The following is a 17,957-nucleotide window of genomic DNA, read 5'->3' on the forward strand; positions in this document are numbered from 1 at the left end:
TGTGAGTCAGCACCCACTGCCCACTTTCCTGCATGGAGGCATGAGGCCTTGTTTGGACACCTGTCCCCCACCCCTCCAGATGGTGACCCCAGAAGAAGACTTGCGTTGGGCCTGCTGGCTCTGGGCTCAGCCCCTGGTGAGCTGAAGCTCAGGCCCTTCCTGGCACCCTGGTCTGCTGCACTGAGCTGTGGTGAGCCCATCTGGGTCCCACTGGATGCATGGGTGGTGGGGCGGTGGGGGGTGATGCCCTGGGCTGGGTTGATGATGAGAACCTTATATTGACCTGAAGAGAGGTGATGACTTAAAAATCATGCTCAATAGGATTACGCTGAGGCCCAGCCTAGGTGAGAATTTTGGAAGAAGATGCTGGGATCCGGAATTCCCTGGAATGGCCAATGTATTTTGGGCTGGAGACCTTGAGGCCCTGAACAGCATCTCGTGGGGGCCCAACCCCTTCTCTGTGCTCCTCTGTGAGGCAGCCCAGGCTCCCTGTGTGGGCTTGGTGTTAGTGCTCCGGTTCTGTGAACCCCCATTTTCCCCTCATGTCTTTCAGTGAGTTCTTCCAACCAGGTGCAACCCCCTGGCATTGACCAGCATAGGTGAGTGGTCCTTCTGGGGTCATGGGTCATCAGTCAGGCAGTGTGGGGTCACCGAGGGTCAGCCTTTGAGACAGGAGGGTTTCCACAGGCAGCCGACCTGAATCCACACCATGGAGGGGTGGGCTGGTCCTCCAAGAGGGCTGTTTTTTTGGGAATCGGACCCAAGGAGGATACCTTTCCTGCAGCCCTGCAGGGTTGACGGTGGTCCAGGCGGGAAAGGGTTCCTTCAGTCTCATGCAGGGCAGCTCCCAGCTGAGTCTCAGTGCACTGGTATGGCCTTGAGGAATGACCAGGCCACGTGAGGGGGACCACAGGGGCTTTGGGATGCCATGGGGTCACAAAGGAGCTCCCCATCCCTGGAGAAAGATGGGCATAGAGCCCATGGAGTTGAGCTGCAGATATTTAAGGATCACACAGGATTTATTGCCCTGAATGGGACCGACCCTGTTGAGCAATGTGCCATCCCATGGTACCTCTTTTGGCCTGGATGGGGTGGTGCTGTTTCCCTAGGTTTGGGTCAAGGCTGAGCTCTGGCCAGTGCCTGGTGGTTCTACAGTCCAGCCACGGACTCGTTAGCTTTAGGCCAAGGGATCAGCCCACGTCCTGCTGGGGATCTCCCCTTCCTCGTGGCTGGAAGTCACCCCTTCCCCATTGGCAAGTGTCAGGAAGGGTGGCCTCCTGAGGTGGAAGGCCTGCTGTTGAGGGTCTTGTCCCTGGAATATGCCACCCATGCTGCTTCTGAGCCATAGGGTTACCTCCAGGGTAGCGGGTCTTGGGCCCAAGGAAAGGAGAAGTCACCATGTATCCCCCGATTAACCAAGTGTGGCCCTGCTCTGTGTTTAGGTGTGTGGGGCATGGATGGGGACCCACCAGAGAAAGCATGTGGCCCTGGGACCCCAGGTTGCGATTTCCAGTTCATGCTGGGTAGGGCACCTGGTTGGGTGCCCACAATGCACAGGGGCAGGCTATGTGACTGCCAGCTTTGCAGCAGCATCTGGCATCCAGGCCAGCCTCCTTGGTTGGCCGTGAACTGGTTGGTGGCCCTGGCCTCTGCCCAGTAGCTCTGTCGTGATCTTGGGGTCATGCGGGGGAGCCGGCATGGGCAGTGGAGGTGCTCATGGGACCTGCAGTAGGACACAGCCAGGTCTTCTTGCCCGAGCCCAGTGACCCACCTGCCCTGTCCTTCCAGGGTTCAGTGGTTGAGGGAGTACAGGGTGCCTTGTGTCTGTGACGAGCCAGTGTTCTGCATGGATCCCATCACATGGATCCATGGAGGGCGAGCATCCCTGAGCTGCCACACCCCACCTTCTGTCTCCATGGAGGGTTGAGGTTGTGTTTGGATGCCTGTCCTACTCCTGTTTCCCCAGGTATTGAGCCTGGAGGAAGACTTGAATTGGTCCCAATGGCCCCAGGGCAGCATCCATCAGCTAGGTGCCCAGCCCCTGGTGCACTGAAGATTGGGCACTTCCTAGCACCCTGATATGCTGCACTGAGCTGTGGTGAGCACATCCAGGTCCTGCTGGACGCATACGCTGGGAAGGGGGTGCTTTGAGTTGGGTCGATGATGAGAACCTTATATTGTCCTGAAGAGAGGTGATGACCTAAAAATCATGCTCAATAGGATTACGCTGAGGCCCAGTCTAGGTAAGAGTTTTGGAAGAGGATGCTGGGATCCTGAGGTCCCCTGGAAGGGCCATTGTATTTTGGGCTGGAGACCTGGAAGCCCTGAAGGGCATCTGGGAGTCCCAACCCTGTCTCTGTGCTCCTCCATGAGGCAGCCCTGGCTCCCCGTGTAGGCTTGGTGATGGCCCTCCTGTTCCCTGGGGGTGGGGCACATGGGCGGCTCCTCCCTGACCCCCATTCTCTCCTGTGTCTTTCAGTGAGCTCTTCACCCCAGGCGGGCCCCGTGGCATTGACCTGCATAGGTGAGTGGATCCTGCTGGGGTTGTGGGCCATGCACCAGGCTGCATGGGGTCACCAAGTATTAGCCTTCAGGACAGGAGGGTTTCCTCAGGGAGTCGACCTTAATCCCCACCTGTGGAGAGATGGGTTTGTCCTCTAGGAGGGCAGCTTCCTGGGGAATCAGGCCCAAGACGATGCCTTCCCTGAAGCCCTGCAGGGATGACAGTGGTCCAGTCTGGAAAGGGTTCTTTCAGTCTCATGCAGGGCAGCTCCCAGCTGACACTTGGTGTAAGAGTCTGTCCTCGAGGACTGCCCAGGACAAATTAGTGGGACAACAGAGGCTCCCGGGTGCCACAGGGATCACTCAGGGGCTCTCCGTCCCTGGAAATGGGTGGGCAATCAGGCCCATGGGATGGGGCTGCGGAGATTCAAGGATCGTGCCCTGCTTATGGCCCTGAATGCAAATGACCCTGTTGAGCAATGGGTCACACCAGTAGCTCCTTCTTGAGCCTGGTTGGTGGTGGCTCGGCTTTAACTGGTTGGGTCAAGGCTGAGCCATGACTGGTGCTTCGTGGTGCTGCAGGCCAGCCTTGGGACTCATGGGCTTTGGGTCAAGGGTGCAGCCCGCCTGCTGCTGGGGGTCACCCCTTCTTCAAGGTCAGTGGCGGGAAGGGTCGTGTCCTGAGTTTGGAAGGCCCCCTCATGAGGGACCTGTCCCGGGAATTTGTTGCCGAGGCTGCTTCTGAGCCATGTGGTCACTTCCAGGGTGGCGGGGTCTTGGGCCCAAGGAAAGGAGAGGGCACCATGTGGCTCCTGATTAGCTCAGTGTGGCCCAGCTCTGTGTTTGACAGGGGTCTGTGGTGTGGATGAGGACCCACCAGACAAAGCACGTGGCCCTGGGCCCAGGCTGTGATTTTTGGTGCGTGCTTGGAGAAGGATCCTGGGCAGGCATTCTCCCCATACAGGGGCAGGCTGTGGGACTGCCAGGTCATCAGCAGTGCCTGGCATCCAGGCCAGCCTCCTTGGTTGGCTGTGAGCTGGTTGGTGGCCTTGGCCCCTGCCCAGGGGTTCTGTTGTGGTCCAGAGTCATGCAGTGGAGCCAGTGTGAGCAGTGGAGGTGCTCCAGGGGCCTGCTGTATGGCACAGCCAGGGCATATTACCTAAGCCCTCCTGGTGCCCTGGTCTCCTGCACTGAGTTGTGGTGAGCCCATCCGCGTTCCCGTGATGCCTGTGCGAGGAGGGGGTTGCCCTGGGTTGGGTTGATGATGAGAAACTTATATTGTCTGAAGAGAGGTGATGACTTAAAAATCATGCTCAATAGGATTACGCTGAGGCCCAGCCTAGGTGAGAATTTTGGAAGAAGATGCTGGGAATTATGAGTTCCCCGGCAGAACCACTGTATTTTAGGCTAGAGACCTGGAGGCTCTGAGGGCATCTAGAGGGCACCCAACCCTGTCTCTGCGCTCCTCCTTGAGGCAGCCCAGGCTCACTATATGGGTTTGGTGTAGGCACTCCTGTTACCCGGGGGCGGGGCACTTTGGCAGCTCCTTCCTGAGCCCCCATTATTCCATGTGTCCTTCTGTGAGCTCTTCTGCCCAGCAGACCCCCTGGCATTGACCAGCATAGGTGAGTGGATCCTGCTGGGGTCATGGCCCATGAGCCAGGCTGTGTGGGATCGCCAAGCATCAGTCTTCAGCTGCAAGAGTTTTCTCAGGAACTGTCCTGAATCCCCACTTGGAATAGGTTCTCCAGGAGGGCGGCTTCCTTGGGAATCAGACCCAAGGAGGATGCCTTCCCTGAAGCCCTGCAGGGGTTGTGGTGGTCCAGACAGTAAAGGGTTTCCTCAGCCCCATGCAGGGCAGTGTCCTGCTAAAGACTCAGTGCTCAGGTCAGGCCTCTAGGATGGCCAGGCCACATGCAAGTGGCCACAAGGGCTCTGGGGTGCCAAGGGGGTCTTGTGGTGGCTCTCTGACCTTGGAGAGGTGTGTGTGATTCAGCCCATGGGGTCGGGCCTCAGATTTGCAAGGATCTCTCCAAACCCATGGCCCTGAATGGGACTGACCCTATTAAGCTATGGGCCATCCCAGTGGCACCTCTTTGAGCCAAGTGTTGGGTGGTGCTGTTTCCCTGAGGGTGTGTCAGGACTAGCTCTGGCTGGCATCTGAGGGTGCTGCAGTCCGGCCCTGGGATTGGTGGGCTTTGGGCCGAGGGTACAGTCCATGTCCCACTAGGGGATCACCCTTCCTTGTGGACAGTGACAGGAAGGCTGTCCTCCTGAGGTGAGGAGACCTGCTGTGGAAGGACCTATCCCAGAAATTTGCGGTCCAGGCTGCTTCTGAGCCATGGTGTCACCTCTAGCGGGGCAGGGTCTTGGGCCCAAGGAAAGGAGAAGACACCATGTGTCCACCGATTGGCTGAGTGTGGCCCTACTCTGTGTGGGAGGTGTTGTGTGGGCATGGATGGGGACCCACCAGAGAACACATGGGGCCCTGGGACCCCAGGCTGTGATTTCCCGTATGGTGTGGAGCGGGGCCTGGGTGCTCGCCCTCCACACACAGGGGCGCTCGCCCTCCACACACAGGGGCAGGCTGTGCGAATGCCAGATTGGCAGCAGTTCATGGCATCCGGGTCAGCCTCCTTTGTTGGCTGTGAGAAGGTAGGTGGCCCTGGCCCACACCCAAGGGACCTGGAATTGTGAGAGGCAGGGGGCATGGGCAGTGGAGGTGCTCCAGGTGCCTGCAGTAGGGCATAGCCAGGGCATCTTGCCTGAGCCCAGTGACCCACCTGCCCTGTTCTTCCAGGGTTCAGTGGTGGGGAGGGCCAAGGTTCCCCCGTGTCCATGACACATCAGTGTTTCACATGGATCCCATCACATGGGTCCATGGTGGGAGAGCAATCGTGAGCTGGCATCCCCCAGCCCCTTCCTGCATGGATGCGTGAGGTTCCATTTGGACACAAGTCCACCTCCTGTCCCCCAGATGGTGAGACCGGAGGAAAACTTTCATTGGTCCCGCTGTCCTGGGGCGAGTGGTCATCAGTCAGGTGCCCAGCCCTTGGTGCGCTGAAGCTCAGGCTCTTCCTGTTGCCCTGGTCTCCTGCACTGAGCTGTGGTGAGCACATCCGGGTCCCGCTGGATGCATGTGTGTGGAGGGGGGTGCCCTGAGTTGGGTCAGTGATGAGAACTTTTTACTGTCCTGAAGAGAGGTGATGACTTAAAAATCATGCTCAATAGGATTACGCTGAGGCCCAGCCTAGGTGAGAATTTTGGAAGAGGACACTGGGATCCCGAGGTCCCCTGGCAGGGCCACTGTATTTTGGGCTGGAGTCCTCGAGGCCCTGAAGGGCACTTTGGGGTTACCCAACCCTGTCTCTGTGCTCCTCTGTGTGGCAGCCCAGACTCCTCATGCAGGCTTGGTGTTGGCACCGTGGCTCCCAGGGGCTGCGGCAGGTTGGTGGCTCCTCACTGAGCTCCTGTTCTCCCCTGTGTCTTTCAGTGAGCTCTTCTGCCCAGGTGGGCCCCTGGCCTTGAGCAGCATAAGTGAGTGGATCCTGCTGGGGTCATGGCGCATGAGCCAGGCCACGGAGGGGTGCTGAGGATCACCCTTCAGGCCACGAGAGTTTCTTTAGGGAGCCGAACCTAAATCCCCACAAGGGACAGATAGTTTCTCCAGGAGGGCAGCTTCCTTGGAAATCAATCCCAAGAAGGATGCCTTCCCTGAAGCCCTGCAGGGGTGATGGAGGTCTAGGCAGGAGAGGGTTCCTTCAACCCAACCCAGTGCAGATCCTAGCTGAGACTTGGTGCACAGGTCAGGCCTGGAGCACTGCCCAGGCCACATGAGGGGGTCTGCTGGGTCTCCGGGGGCCATGAGTCTTATATGTGAGCTCTTCTTTCCCGAGGCTTGCAGAGGGGTTGGGTGTGGGTGATCAGGCTTACGGAGTCAGGCCGTGAACATTCAAAGGTTGGGCCACACCCATGGCCCTGAATGGGGCAGACCCTGTTGAGCAATGGCCATCCCAGTGGTGCTTCCTCGAACCTGTTGGAGGTGGTGCCACTTCAGTGGGGTTGGGTCAAGGTTGAGCTCTGGCCGGCAGCTGGTGGTTGGTCCTGGGCATCGTGGGCTTTGGGCCAAGGGTGCAGCCTGCGTCCTGCTGGAGGTCACTCCTCCCCAAAGTGGAGTGGCTGGAAGGGTGGCATCCTGTGGTGGAAGGCCCACTGTCAAGGGACCTGTGCTGGCAATTTACTGCCCAGGCTGCTTCTGAGACATGGGGTCACCTCCAGGGTGGCAGGGTCTTGAGCCAAAGGAAAGGAGAAGATATCATGTGTCCCCTGATTGGCCGAGTGTGGCCTGGCTCTGTGTTTGGGAGGTGCATGATGCATAAATGGGGACCCACCAGAGAATGCACATGGCCCTGGGGCCCCAAGGTGCGATTTCTGGTGTAGGCTTGTAGAGGGCACCTGGACAGGTGCATTCCACACCCAGGGGCAGGCTATGTGCTTGCCAGTTCTGCAGCTGCACATGGCGTCCAGGCCAGCCTCCTTGGTTTGCCATGAGCTGGTTGGTGGCCCTAGCCCTGCCCAGTGCTCCCAGTGTGGCCCAGAGTCATGTGGGGGAGTTTGCGTGGGCAGTGGAGGTGCCCAGGGTCATTCAGTAGGGTGCAGCCTGGATGTCTTGCTGGAATCCCATGACCCGCCTACCCTTTCCTTCCAGGGTTGAGTGGCAGGGAGGGCCAAGGGTTCCTTGCGTGCATAACCATCACTGTTTTACATGAGTTCCATGTATTGAGTCCATGGAGGGAGAGAATCTGTGAGCCAGCACACCCTGCGCACTTTCTTGCATGGAGGCATCAGGCCATGTTTGGACACCTGTCCCCCACCCCTCCAGATGGTGACCCAGGAAGAAGAATTGCATTGGGCCCGCTTGGCCCCGGGCCAGTGTCCCTCAGCCAAGTGCTCAGCCCCTGGTGAGCTGAAGCTCAGGCCCTTCCTGGTGCCCTGGTCTCCTAAACAGAACTGTGGTGAGCCCATCTACGTTCCAGTGGATGCATGCGTGGTTTGTGGGGTGGTGCCCTGGGTTGGGTCGATGATGAGAACCTTATATTGTTCTGAAAAGAGGTGATGACTTAAAAATCATGCTCAATAGGATTACGCTGAAACCCAGCCTAGGTGAGAATTTTGGAAGAGGATGCTGGGATTTTAAGGTCCCTGGCAGGGCCACTGTGTTTTGGACTGGAGACCTCCATTCCCTGAACAGCATCTCGTGGCGGGGGCTCTACCCTGTCTCTGCATTTGTACATGAGGCAGCCCAGGCTCCCTTTGTGGGCTTGGTGTTGGCTCTCTGGTTCCCCAGGGTAGGGCACCTTGCTGGATCCTTCCTGAGCTCCCATTCTCCCCTTATGTCTTCTTTCAGTGAGCTCTTCAGCCCAGGTGGGCCCCCTGACATTGATGCACATAGGTGAGTGCATTCTGCTGGCATTATGGGCCATGAGTCAGGCCGCGTGGTGTCACTGAGCGTCAGCCCTCGGGAAAGAAGGGTTTCCTCAGGGAGCTGACCTGAATCCCCACCAAGGAGGGATGGTTTCTCCAGGAGTCTGGCTTCCTTGGGAATCAGACCCAAGATGATGCCTTCCCTGAAGCCCTGCAGGGGTGACAGTGGTCCAGGCAGGAAGGGGTCCCCTCAGTCCCATATAGGGCAGCTCCCAGCTGAGACTTGGTGTTTGGGTTTGGCCTCAAGGACGGCCCAGGCCACATGAGGGGGGTCACAGGAGCTCTGGGGTGCCACAGGGGTCACACGAGAGCTCTCTTTCCCTGGAGAGGGGTGCTTGAATGGACCCATGTGGTCAGGCCACGGAGATTTCAAGGATCGCACCCCAACCATGGCCTTAAATGGGAACGACCCTGTTGAGTAATGGGCCATCTCAATGGTGCCTCTTTGAGCTTGGTAGGGGGCAGCGCTGTTTCCCTGGGTTTGGGTCAAGACTGAGCTCTGGCCAGCACCTGGTGATGCTGCCGGCTGGCCCTTGAATTTGTGGGCTTTGGTCCAAGTTGGCAGCCCACGTCTTACTGGAGGTTACCCTTTGCATGTTCGTGGGTGGCTGGAGGAGTGGATTCTGAGGTGGGAAGACCCGCTGTCGATGGTCCTGTCCTGGGAATTTGCCACCCAGGCCTTTTCTGAGCCATGGGGTCACCTCCAGCGTGGCAGAGTCTTGGGCCTAAGGAAAGAGAGGACACAGTGTGGCCCAGGTTTGGCCGAAGGTGGCCTGACTCTGTTTTGAGGACCCGTGCGGGACATGGATAGGGACCCGCCAGAGAAAGCATGTGGCCCTGGGACTCCAGGCTTCGATTTCAAGTGTGGCTTGCAAAGGGAGCCTGGGCAGGTGCCCACCATGCCAGGGGCAGGCTTTGCAACTTCCTTGTCTACAGTGGCACATGGCTTCTGGGCCAGCCTCCTAGATTGGCCATGAGCTGGTTGGTAACCCTTGTCCATGCCCCATAGTCCCAGGGTGGCTCTGGGATCGTGCAGGGCAGCCGGCATGGACAGTGGAGATGCTATTAAGGCCTGCAGTAGGGCATAGTCAGGGCATCTCGCCTGAGCCCAGTGACCCACATAACCTGTTTTTCCAGGGTTCGGTGATGGGGAGGGTCAAGGGTGCCCCATGTCCGTGATAGGCCTGTGTTCCGCATGGATCCCATCACATGGGTATCCCTCACCCCTTCCCTGCATGGAGGCGTGAGGCCCCGTTTGGACATATGTCCTCCTCCTGTCCCCCGAGATGGTGAGCCTGGAGGAAGACTTGTGTTGGGCTCAATGTTCAGGCCAGTGGCCCAAAGCCAGGTGCCTGGCCCCTGGTGTGCTGAAGCTCGGGACCTTCCTAGTGACCTGGTCTCCTGCACTGACCTATGATGTGTACATCTGGGTCCCACTGGATGCCTGCACAGGAAGTGCGGTGCCCTGGGTTGGGTCGATGATAAGAACCTTATATTGTCCTGAAGAGGGGTGATGACTTAAAAATCATGCTTAATAGGATTACACTGAAGCCCAGCCTAGGTGAGAATTTTGGAAGATGGTGGAATCCCGAAGTCCCCGGCAGGGCCCCTGTATTTTGGACTGGAGACCTGGAGGGCCTAAAGGGCATCTGGGGGGCCCAACCCTGTCTCTGCACTCCTCCGTGAGGCAGCCCAGGCTCCCCGTGTGGGCTTGCTGTTGGTGGTCCAGTTCCTTGGGTGGGGCATGAGGGCAGCTCCTCCCTGAGCCCCCCTTCTCCACGTGTGTCTTTCAGTGAGCTCTTCCACTCAGGCAGGGCACCCTGGCATTGAGCGGCATAGGTGAGTGGATCCTACTGGCATCATGGCCATGGGCCAGGTTGTGTGGAGTCACTGAGCATCAGCCTTCAGGACAGGAGGGTTTCCTCAGGGAGCACACTTGAATGCCCACCAGGGATGGAAGGGTTGATTCTCAAGGAAAGTGGCTTCCTGGGAAATTGGACCCAAGGAGGATACCTTCCCTGTCCTTTCAAGGACTGGTGGCGGGGAGAGCACAGTGTGCCCTGCGTCTGTGACAGGCCAGTGTTCCACATGGATCCCATCACCTGGGTCCATGGAGGGCGAGCATCCCTGAGCTGCCACACCCCACCTTCTGCCTCCATGGAGGGGTGAGGTTGTGTTCGGATGCCTGTCCTACTCCTGTTTCCCCAGATGTTGAGCCTTGAGGAAGACTTGCATTGGACCCATTGGCCCCAGGCCAGCGTCTGTCAGCCAGGGGCCCAGCCCCTGATGCACTGAAGATGGGGCCCTTCCTGGTGCCCTCGTCTCCTGCATTGAGCTGTGGTGAGCACATCCATGTCCCATTAGATGCATACGTGGGCAGGGGGTGCCCTGGGTTGGGTCAATGATGAGAACCTTATATTGTCTAAAGAGAGGTGCTGACTTAAAAATCATGCTCAAAAGGATTATTCTGAGGCCTGGCCTAGGTTAGAATTTTGGAAGACGATGCTGGAGTTATGACTTCCCCAGCAGGACTACTGTATTTTGGGCTAGAGACCTGGAGGCTCTGAGGGCATCTGGAGGGTGCCCAACCCTGTCTCTGCGCTCCTCCATGAGGCAGCCCAGGCTCACTATGTGGGCTTGGTGTTGGCGCTCCTGTTACCCGGGGGCAGGGCACTTTGGCGGCTCCTTTCAGAGCCCCCATTCTCCCCTGTGTCTTTCAGTGAGCTCTTCTGCCCAGCAGCCTCCCTGGCAGTGACCAGCATAGGTGAGTGGATCCTGCTGGGGTCATGGCCTATGAGCCAGGCTGTATGGGGTCACCAAGCATCAGCTTTCAGCTGCAAGAGTTTCCTCAGGAGCTGACCTGAATGTCTACTTGGGATGGGTTCTCCAGAAGGGTGGCTTCCTTGGAAATCATACCCAAGGAAGATACCTTCCTTGAAGCCCTGCAGGGGTTGTGGTGGTCCAGGCAGTAAAGGGTTTTCTCAGCCTCATGCAGGGCAGTGCCCCACTGAGACTCAGTGCTCAGGTCAGGCCTCTAGGATGGCCAGGCCACATGAGGGGGGCCACAAGGGCTTTGGAGCACCAAGGGATTCTTGCAGGGGCTCTCCAACCTTGGAGAGGTGTGTGCGATTCAGCCCATGAGGTCAGGCCCCGGATTTTCAAGGATTGCACCAAACTGTGGCCCTGAATGGGACAAACCCTAATAAGCTATGGGCCATCCCAGTGATGCCTCTTTGAGCCAAGTGTGGGGTGGCGCTGTTTCCTAAGGGTGAGTCGAGACTAGCTCTGGCTGGCACCTGATGGTGGTGCAATCCCACCCTGGGATTGGTGGGCTTTGGGACATGGGTACAGCCCATGTCCTATCGGGGTCACCCCTTCATTGTGGACAAGTGGTGGGAAGCATGTCCTCCTGAGGTGGGAAGGCCTGCTGTGGAAGACCCGGTCTCAGAAATTTGCTGTCTAGCCTGCTTCTGAGCTATGGCATCACCTCCATGGTGGTGGGGTCTCAGGTGAATGGATCCTGCTGGGATCATGGGCCATGAGCCAGGCCGGGGTGGGGTCCCTGAGCATCACCCTTCAGGTCATGAGGGTTTCCTAAGGGAGCCGACCTGAATCCCCACCAGGGATGAATGGTTTCTCCAGAAGGGAGGTTTCCTTGGAAGTCAGTCCCAAGAAGGACACCTTCCCTGAAACCTTGCAGGGGTAACAGAGGTCCAGGCAAGAGAGGGTTCTTTCAACCCAACACTGCAGATCCTAGCTGAGACTTGGTGCACAGGTGAGTCCTGGAGGACTGCCCAGTCCACATGAGGGCATCCACAGGGTCTCCACAGCCAGGAGTCTTATACGGGATCCCTCTGTCCCTGAGGCTTGCAGAGAGGTTGGGTGTGGGTGATCTGGCTTACGGAGTCAGGCCGTGAACATTCAAGTGTCGGGAACCACTCATGGCCCTGAATGGGACTGACCCTGTTGAGCAGTGGCCATCCCAGTGGTGGCACCTTGAGCCTGGTGGGGGTGGCACTGCCTCAGTGGGGTTGGGTCAAGGCTGAGCTCTGGCTGTCACCTTGTGGTTGGCCCTGGGAATCGTGGGCTTTAGGCCAAGGGTGCAGCCTGTGTCCCACTTGAGGTCACCCCTACCTGAAGTGGAGTGGCCGGAAGGGTGGCATCCTGTGATGGGAGACCCACTGTCAAGGATCCTGTGCTGGCAATTTGCTGCGCAGGCTGCTTCTGAGTCATGGGGTCACCTCCAGGGTGACAGGGTCTTTAGCCAAAGGAAAGGAGAGGACATTATGTGGCCCCTGATTGGCCGAATGTGGCCCAGCTCTGTGTTTGGGAGGTATGCGGTGCATGAACAGGGACCCACCAGAGAAGGCATGTGGCCCTGGGGCCCCAGGATGGTATTTCTGGTGTGAGCTTATAAAGGGTGCATGGATGGTTGCATTCCATGCCCAGGGGCAGGTTATGTGACTGCCAGGTCTGCAGTGGCACATGGGGTCCAGGCCAGCCTCCTTGGTTTGCCATGAGCTGGTTGGTGGCCCTGGCCCTGCCCAATGGTCCTATTGCAGCCCGGAGTCATGTGGGGGAGCTGGTGTGGGCAGTGGAGGTGCTCCAGGGTCCTACAGTAGGCTGCAGCCTGGGCATCTTGCTGGAATCCCATGACTCACCTGCCCTTTCCTTCCAGGGTTGAGTGGCAGGGAGGGCCAAGGGTTCCTCGTGTGCATGACCGTCAGTTTAACATGGATCTCATCTCATGAGTTCATGGTGGGAGAGCATGTGTGAGCCAGCACGCCCTGCCCACTTTGCCCTATGGAGGCTCAAGGCCCTGTTTGGACACCTGTCCCCCACCCCTCCAGATGGTGACCCTGGAAGAAGAATTGCACTGGGCCCACTGGCCCCAGGAAAATGTCCCTCAGCCAGGTGTTCAGCCCCTGGTAAGCTGAAGCTCAGGCCCTTCCTGGTGCCCTGGTCTCCTGCACTGAGCTGTGGTGAGCACATCTGGGTCCCAATGGATGCATGCATGTGTTGGGGGGTGGTGGTGTCCTGGGTTGGGTCGATGATGAGAACCTTATATTGTTCTGAAGAGAGGTGATGACTTAAAAATCATGCTCAATAGGATTACGCTGAGGCCCAGCCTAGGTGAGAATTTTGGAAGAGGGTGCTGGGATTTCTAGGTCCCTGTCATGGGCACTGTATTTTGGACTGGAGACCTCTAAGCCCTGAACAGCATCTTCGGGGGGACTCTACCCTGTCTCCACATTACATATGAGGCAGCCCAGGCTCCCTTTGTGGGCTTGGTGTCTGCACTCTGGTTCCCTGTGGTAGGGCAGCTTGTTGGGTCCTTCCTGAGCCCCCGTTCTCCCCTTGTGTCTTCTGTCTTTCAGTGAGCTCTTCAGCCCAGGTGGGCTCCCTGACATTGATGCGCATAGGTGAGTGCATTCTGCTGCCATCATGGGCCATGAGCCAGGCTGTGTAGGGTCACCAAAGGTCACTCTTTAGGCCACGTGGGTTTCCTCAGGGAGCCGACCTGAATCCCCACCAGGTTGAGACAGTTTCTCCAGGAGGCTGGCTTCCTTGGGAATCAGACCCAAGACGATGCCTTCCCTGAAGCCTTACAGGGGTAACAGTCATCCAGGCAGGAAAGGGTCCCCTCAGTCCCATGGAGGGCAGCTCCCAGCTGAGACTCAGTGTGCGAGTCTGGCCTCAAGGACGGCCCAGGCCACGTGAGGGGGCCACAAGGGCTCTGGGGTGCCACAGGGGTCACATGAGAGCTCTCTTTCCTTGGAGTGGGGTGCTTGAATGAGCCCATGGGGTCAGGCTGCAGAGATTCAAGGATCACATCCCAACCGTGGCCCTAAATGCAACCAACCGTGTTGAGTAATAGGCCATTTCAGTGGGGCCTCTTTGAGCCTGGTGGGAGGCAGGGCTGTTTCCCTGGGTTTGGGTCAAGGCTGAGCTCTGGCCAGTGCCTGGTGATGCTGCAGGCCAGCCCAGGTTCTTGTGGGCTTTGGTCCATTTGGCAGCCATGTCCTGCTGGAGGTCACCCCTTGCCTGTTGGTGAGTGGCTGGAAGAGTGGATCCTGAGGTTGGAAGACCTGCTGTTGATGGTCCTGTCCCAGGAATTTACTACCCAGGCTGCTTCTGAGCAATGGGGTCACCTCCAGGGTGGTGGAGTCTGGGGCTAAGGAAAGAGAGGACACTATGTAGCCCACGGTTGGCCAAGGGTGGCCTGACTCTGTGTTTGGGACATGTGCGGGGCATGGATAGGGACCCGCCAGACTCCAGGCTTCGATTTCAGGTGTGGCTTGCAAATAGCACCTAGGCAGGTGCCCACCATGCCCTGGGGCAGGCTATGCAACTTCCATCTCCTCAGCGGCACATGGCTTCTGGGCCACTCTCCTTGGTTGGCCATGAGCTGATTGGTTCCCCTGGCCTGTGCCCTGTGGTCCCAGAGTGGCTCTGGGATCGTGTGGGGCAGCCAGCGTGGGCAGTGGAGATGCTATCAAGGCCTTCAGTAGGGCGCAGCCCAGGTTTCTTGCCTGAACCGAGTGACCCACCTACCCTGTTTTTTCAGGGTTTGGTGATGGGGAAGGCCAAGCGTGCCCCACGTCCATGCTAGGTCAGTGTTCCTCATGGACCCCATCACATGGGTATCCCTTACCCCTTCCCCACATGGAAGCATGAGGCTGTGTTTGGACACATATCCTCTTCCTGTCCCCCCAGATGGTGAGCCTAGAGGAGGACTTGCATTGGGCCCAATGGACCCAGGCCAGTGGCCATTAGCTAAGTGCCCACCCTGGTGTGTTGAAGCTTGGGACCTACCTGTTGTCCTGGTTTCCTACACTGAGCTGTGGTGAGCACATCCTGGTCCCTCTGGATGCATGCATGGGGCGGGGGGTGCCCTGGTTTGGGTCGATGATGAGAACCTTATATTATCCTGAAGAGAGGTGATGACTTAAAATTCATGCTCAATAGGATTACGCTGAGGCCCACCCTAGGTGAGAATTTGGAAGAGGATGCTGGGATCCCGAAGTCCCCAGTAGGGGACTTTATTTATTTATTTTGGGCTGGAGCCCTGGTGGCCCTGAAGGGCATCTGGGGGGTCCAACACTGTCTCTATGCTCCTCCGTGAGGCAGCCCAGGCTCCCTGTGTGGGCTTGCTGTTGGTGGTCCAGTTCCCTGGGGCGGGGCACGTGGACAGCTCCTCCTTGGGCCCCCCTTCTCCACTTGTGTCTTTCAGTGAGCTCTTCAACCCAGGCGGGGCACCCTGGCATTCACCGGCATAGGTGAGTGGATCCTGCTGCCATCATGGGCCATGGGCCAGGACGGGTAGAGTCACTGAGGGTCAGCCTTTGGGACAGGAGAGGTTTCTCAGGGAGCGAACCTGTATCCCCACCGGGGAGGGATAGGTTGGTCCTCCAGGAGGGTGGCTTCCTGGGAAATTGGACCCAAGGGGGACGCCTTCCCTGGAGCCCTGCAGGGATGACGGTGGTCCAGGCAGGAGAGGGTTCCTTCAATCTCACACATAGTAGCTCCCAGCTGAGTCTAGGTGTTCGAGTCTGGCCTTGAGGACTGCCCAGGCCACCTGAGGGGCCAATAGGGGCTCTGGGACACCAGGGTGGGTCACAGAGGAGCTCTCCATTCATGGAGAAAGGTGGATGATGGGGCCCATGGAGTCGAGCTGTGGAGATTTAAGGATTGTGCCCAATGTATGGCCCTGAATGGGACAGACCCTGTTGAGTAATGAGCCATTCCATGGGCCTCATTGAACCTTGAGGGGGGCGGTGCTGTTTCCCTAGGTTTGGGTCAAGGCTGGGCTCTGGCTGGTGCCTGGTGGTGCTGAGGTCTGGCCATGGACTCATCAGCTTTGGGCCAAGGGGTCAGCCTGCTCCCCCTGGAAGTCCCCCCTTCCCCGTGGCTAGAAGTCATCCCTTCCCAATGGGCAAGTGTTGGGAATGGTTGCCTCCTGAGGTGGCAAGGCCTGCTGTCTAGGGACTTGTCCTTGGAATATGCTGCCCACGCTGCTTCTGAGTCATGGGGTCACCTCCAGGGTAGCAGATCTTGGGCCCAAGGACAGGAGAAGATGCCGTGTGTCCCCTGATTAGCTGATTGTACCCCTACTCTGTGTTCAGGAGGTGAGTGGGGCATGGATGCAGACCCACCAGAGAAAACTGTGGCCCTTGGACCCCAGGTTGTGATTTCCAGTATGTGCTGGGATAGGGCATCTGGGTGGGCGCCCAACATGCACAGGGATAGGCTATGTGACTGTCAGGGCTGTAGCGGCATCTGACATCTAGGCCAGCTTCCTTGGTTTCCTGTGAATGAGTTGGTGGCCCTGGCCTGTGCCTAGGAGTCCTGGAGTGACCCTGGGGTTGTGTGGGGGAGCCAGTAGGGGCCCAGTGACCAGCCTGCCCTGTCCTTCCAGAGTTCTGTGGCTAAAAGAGCATTAGGTACTCTGTGTCCGTGATGGGCCAGTGTTCCGCATGAAAACGATCACATAGGTCCATGAAGGGCGAGTATACTTGAACTGCCACACCCAACCTTCTGCTCACATAGAGGACTGAGGTTGTGTTTGGACAGCTATCCTACTCCTGTTCCCCCAGATCGTGAAACGGGAGGAAGAGTGGTGTTGGGACCAATGGCCCTGGGCCAGTGTCAGTCAGCCTGGCATCCAGCCCCTGATATGCTGAAGCTCAGGCCCTGACTGGTGCCCTAGTCTCCTGCACTGAGCTTGGTGAGCCCATTCAGATACTGCTGGATGCCTGGGCAGGGAGGAAGTTGCCCTAGGTTGGGTCAATGATGAGAAACTTATATTGTCCTGAAGAGAGGTGATGACTTAAAAATCATTCTCAAAAGGATTATGCTGAGGCCCGGCCTAGGTTAGAATTTGGAAGAGGATGCTGGGATTCCGAGGTCCCCAGGAGGGACCCTGTATTTTTGGCTGGAGACCTGGAGGCCCTGAAGGGTATCTGGGGGGCCCAGCCTTGTCCCTATACTCCTCTGTGAGGCAGCCCAGGCTCTCTGTGTGGGCTTGGTGTTGGCACTCTGGTTTTCTGGGTGCAAGTGAGGTTTGTGGTTCCTTCCTGAACGCTTGTTCTCCCCTTGATTTTTTCAGTGAGCTCTCCTGCTCAGGCGGGTCCCCTGGCATTGACAAGCATAGGTGAGTGGATCCTGCTGGGTTCATGGGCCATGAGCCAGACACATGGGGTCACTGAGGGTCAGCCTTCAGGACAGGAAGTTTTCCTCGGGGATCCAACCTGAATCCCTACCATGGAGGGATGGGTTGGTCCTCCAGAGGGTGGCTTCCTGGGGAATCTGACCCCAGAAGGACACCTTCACTGAAGCCCTGCAGGGGTGATGGTGGTCCAGGCTGGAAAGGTTTCCTTCAGTCTCATGCGGGGCAGCTCCCTGCTGACATTCCGTGCCCGCATCTGAAATCGAGGACTGCCCTGGACACATGAGCGGGGCAACAGGGGCTCCAGGGTGCCACGGGGATTATGCAGGGGCTCTCCATCCCCAGAGAAAGGTGGGCGATCATCCCCATGGGGTCAGGCTTGTAGGGTTCGGTGGTGGGGAGAGCCAAGGGTTCCCTGGGTCCATTACCATCACTGTTTCACATGGATCCCACCACATGGATCCCATCACCACCTGCCATGTCCTCACGCGGCTCCCTGACAGGGAGGGCCAAGGGTCCCGTGTCTGGGATACAAGGGAGAGCATGTGTGAGCAGGCACCCCTTGCTCCCTTTCCTGCATGGAGATGTGAGGCCCTGTTTGGACACCTGACCCCCATCCCTCCAGATAGTGAACCTGGAAGAAGACTCTTCTTGGGTCCCCTGGCCCCAAGCCAATGTCCATCAGCCAGATGCCAGACCCTGGTGCACTGAAGCTCATGCCCTTCCTGGTGCCCTGGTCTCCTGCACTGAGCTGTGGTGAGAACATCCAGGTCCCGCTGCATGCATGCGTGGGGAGGAATGT

At 58.1% G+C, this 17,957-nt stretch overlaps 1 protein-coding gene and 10 non-coding genes across 35 annotated transcripts in view; all 11 read left to right on the forward strand.

Annotated features, from left to right (window-relative positions):
• LOC100591039 overlaps positions 1-17,957 on the forward strand; it is a 241,888-nt gene that overhangs the window by 16,283 nt on the left and 207,648 nt on the right. For 19 of the 25 annotated variants that reach the window (XR_004030514.1, XR_004030515.1, XR_004030516.1 and 16 more), the window contains exons 1-2: positions 17,150-17,506; positions 17,781-17,911. The exons of 1 other annotated variant lie outside the window; for it this stretch is intronic. Coding sequence is in view for 10 of the 24 variants with exons in the window: in XM_030814441.1 (XP_030670301.1) it covers positions 17,438-17,506; positions 17,781-17,911 (200 nt within the window). In the remaining 14 variants the exon portion in view is untranslated. 5 more of the 25 variants (XM_030814448.1, XM_030814447.1, XM_030814451.1 and 2 more) reach the window with 5 other exon arrangements.
• Positions 256-337, forward strand: LOC115835679. The gene has a single exon (XR_004030708.1). It is a non-coding gene; the product is annotated as a small nucleolar RNA SNORD115 (small nucleolar RNA).
• On the forward strand, positions 2,155-2,236 carry LOC115835667. Its single transcript, XR_004030695.1, has one exon. It is a non-coding gene; the product is annotated as a small nucleolar RNA SNORD115 (small nucleolar RNA).
• Positions 3,758-3,838, forward strand: LOC115835688. Its single transcript, XR_004030717.1, has one exon. It is a non-coding gene; the product is annotated as a small nucleolar RNA SNORD115 (small nucleolar RNA).
• On the forward strand, positions 5,668-5,749 carry LOC115835680. The gene has a single exon (XR_004030709.1). It is a non-coding gene; the product is annotated as a small nucleolar RNA SNORD115 (small nucleolar RNA).
• On the forward strand, positions 7,577-7,658 carry LOC115835676. Its single transcript, XR_004030705.1, has one exon. It is a non-coding gene; the product is annotated as a small nucleolar RNA SNORD115 (small nucleolar RNA).
• Positions 9,459-9,540, forward strand: LOC115835692. Its single transcript, XR_004030721.1, has one exon. It is a non-coding gene; the product is annotated as a small nucleolar RNA SNORD115 (small nucleolar RNA).
• LOC115835701 lies at positions 10,382-10,462 on the forward strand. Its single transcript, XR_004030730.1, has one exon. It is a non-coding gene; the product is annotated as a small nucleolar RNA SNORD115 (small nucleolar RNA).
• On the forward strand, positions 13,031-13,112 carry LOC115835657. Its single transcript, XR_004030686.1, has one exon. It is a non-coding gene; the product is annotated as a small nucleolar RNA SNORD115 (small nucleolar RNA).
• On the forward strand, positions 14,890-14,971 carry LOC115835673. Its single transcript, XR_004030702.1, has one exon. It is a non-coding gene; the product is annotated as a small nucleolar RNA SNORD115 (small nucleolar RNA).
• On the forward strand, positions 16,771-16,852 carry LOC115835684. Its single transcript, XR_004030713.1, has one exon. It is a non-coding gene; the product is annotated as a small nucleolar RNA SNORD115 (small nucleolar RNA).

This window comes from Nomascus leucogenys, chromosome 6 (genome assembly GCF_006542625.1).
Source record: "Nomascus leucogenys isolate Asia chromosome 6, Asia_NLE_v1, whole genome shotgun sequence".
Classification (NCBI taxonomy): Eukaryota; Metazoa; Chordata; class Mammalia; order Primates; family Hylobatidae; genus Nomascus; species Nomascus leucogenys.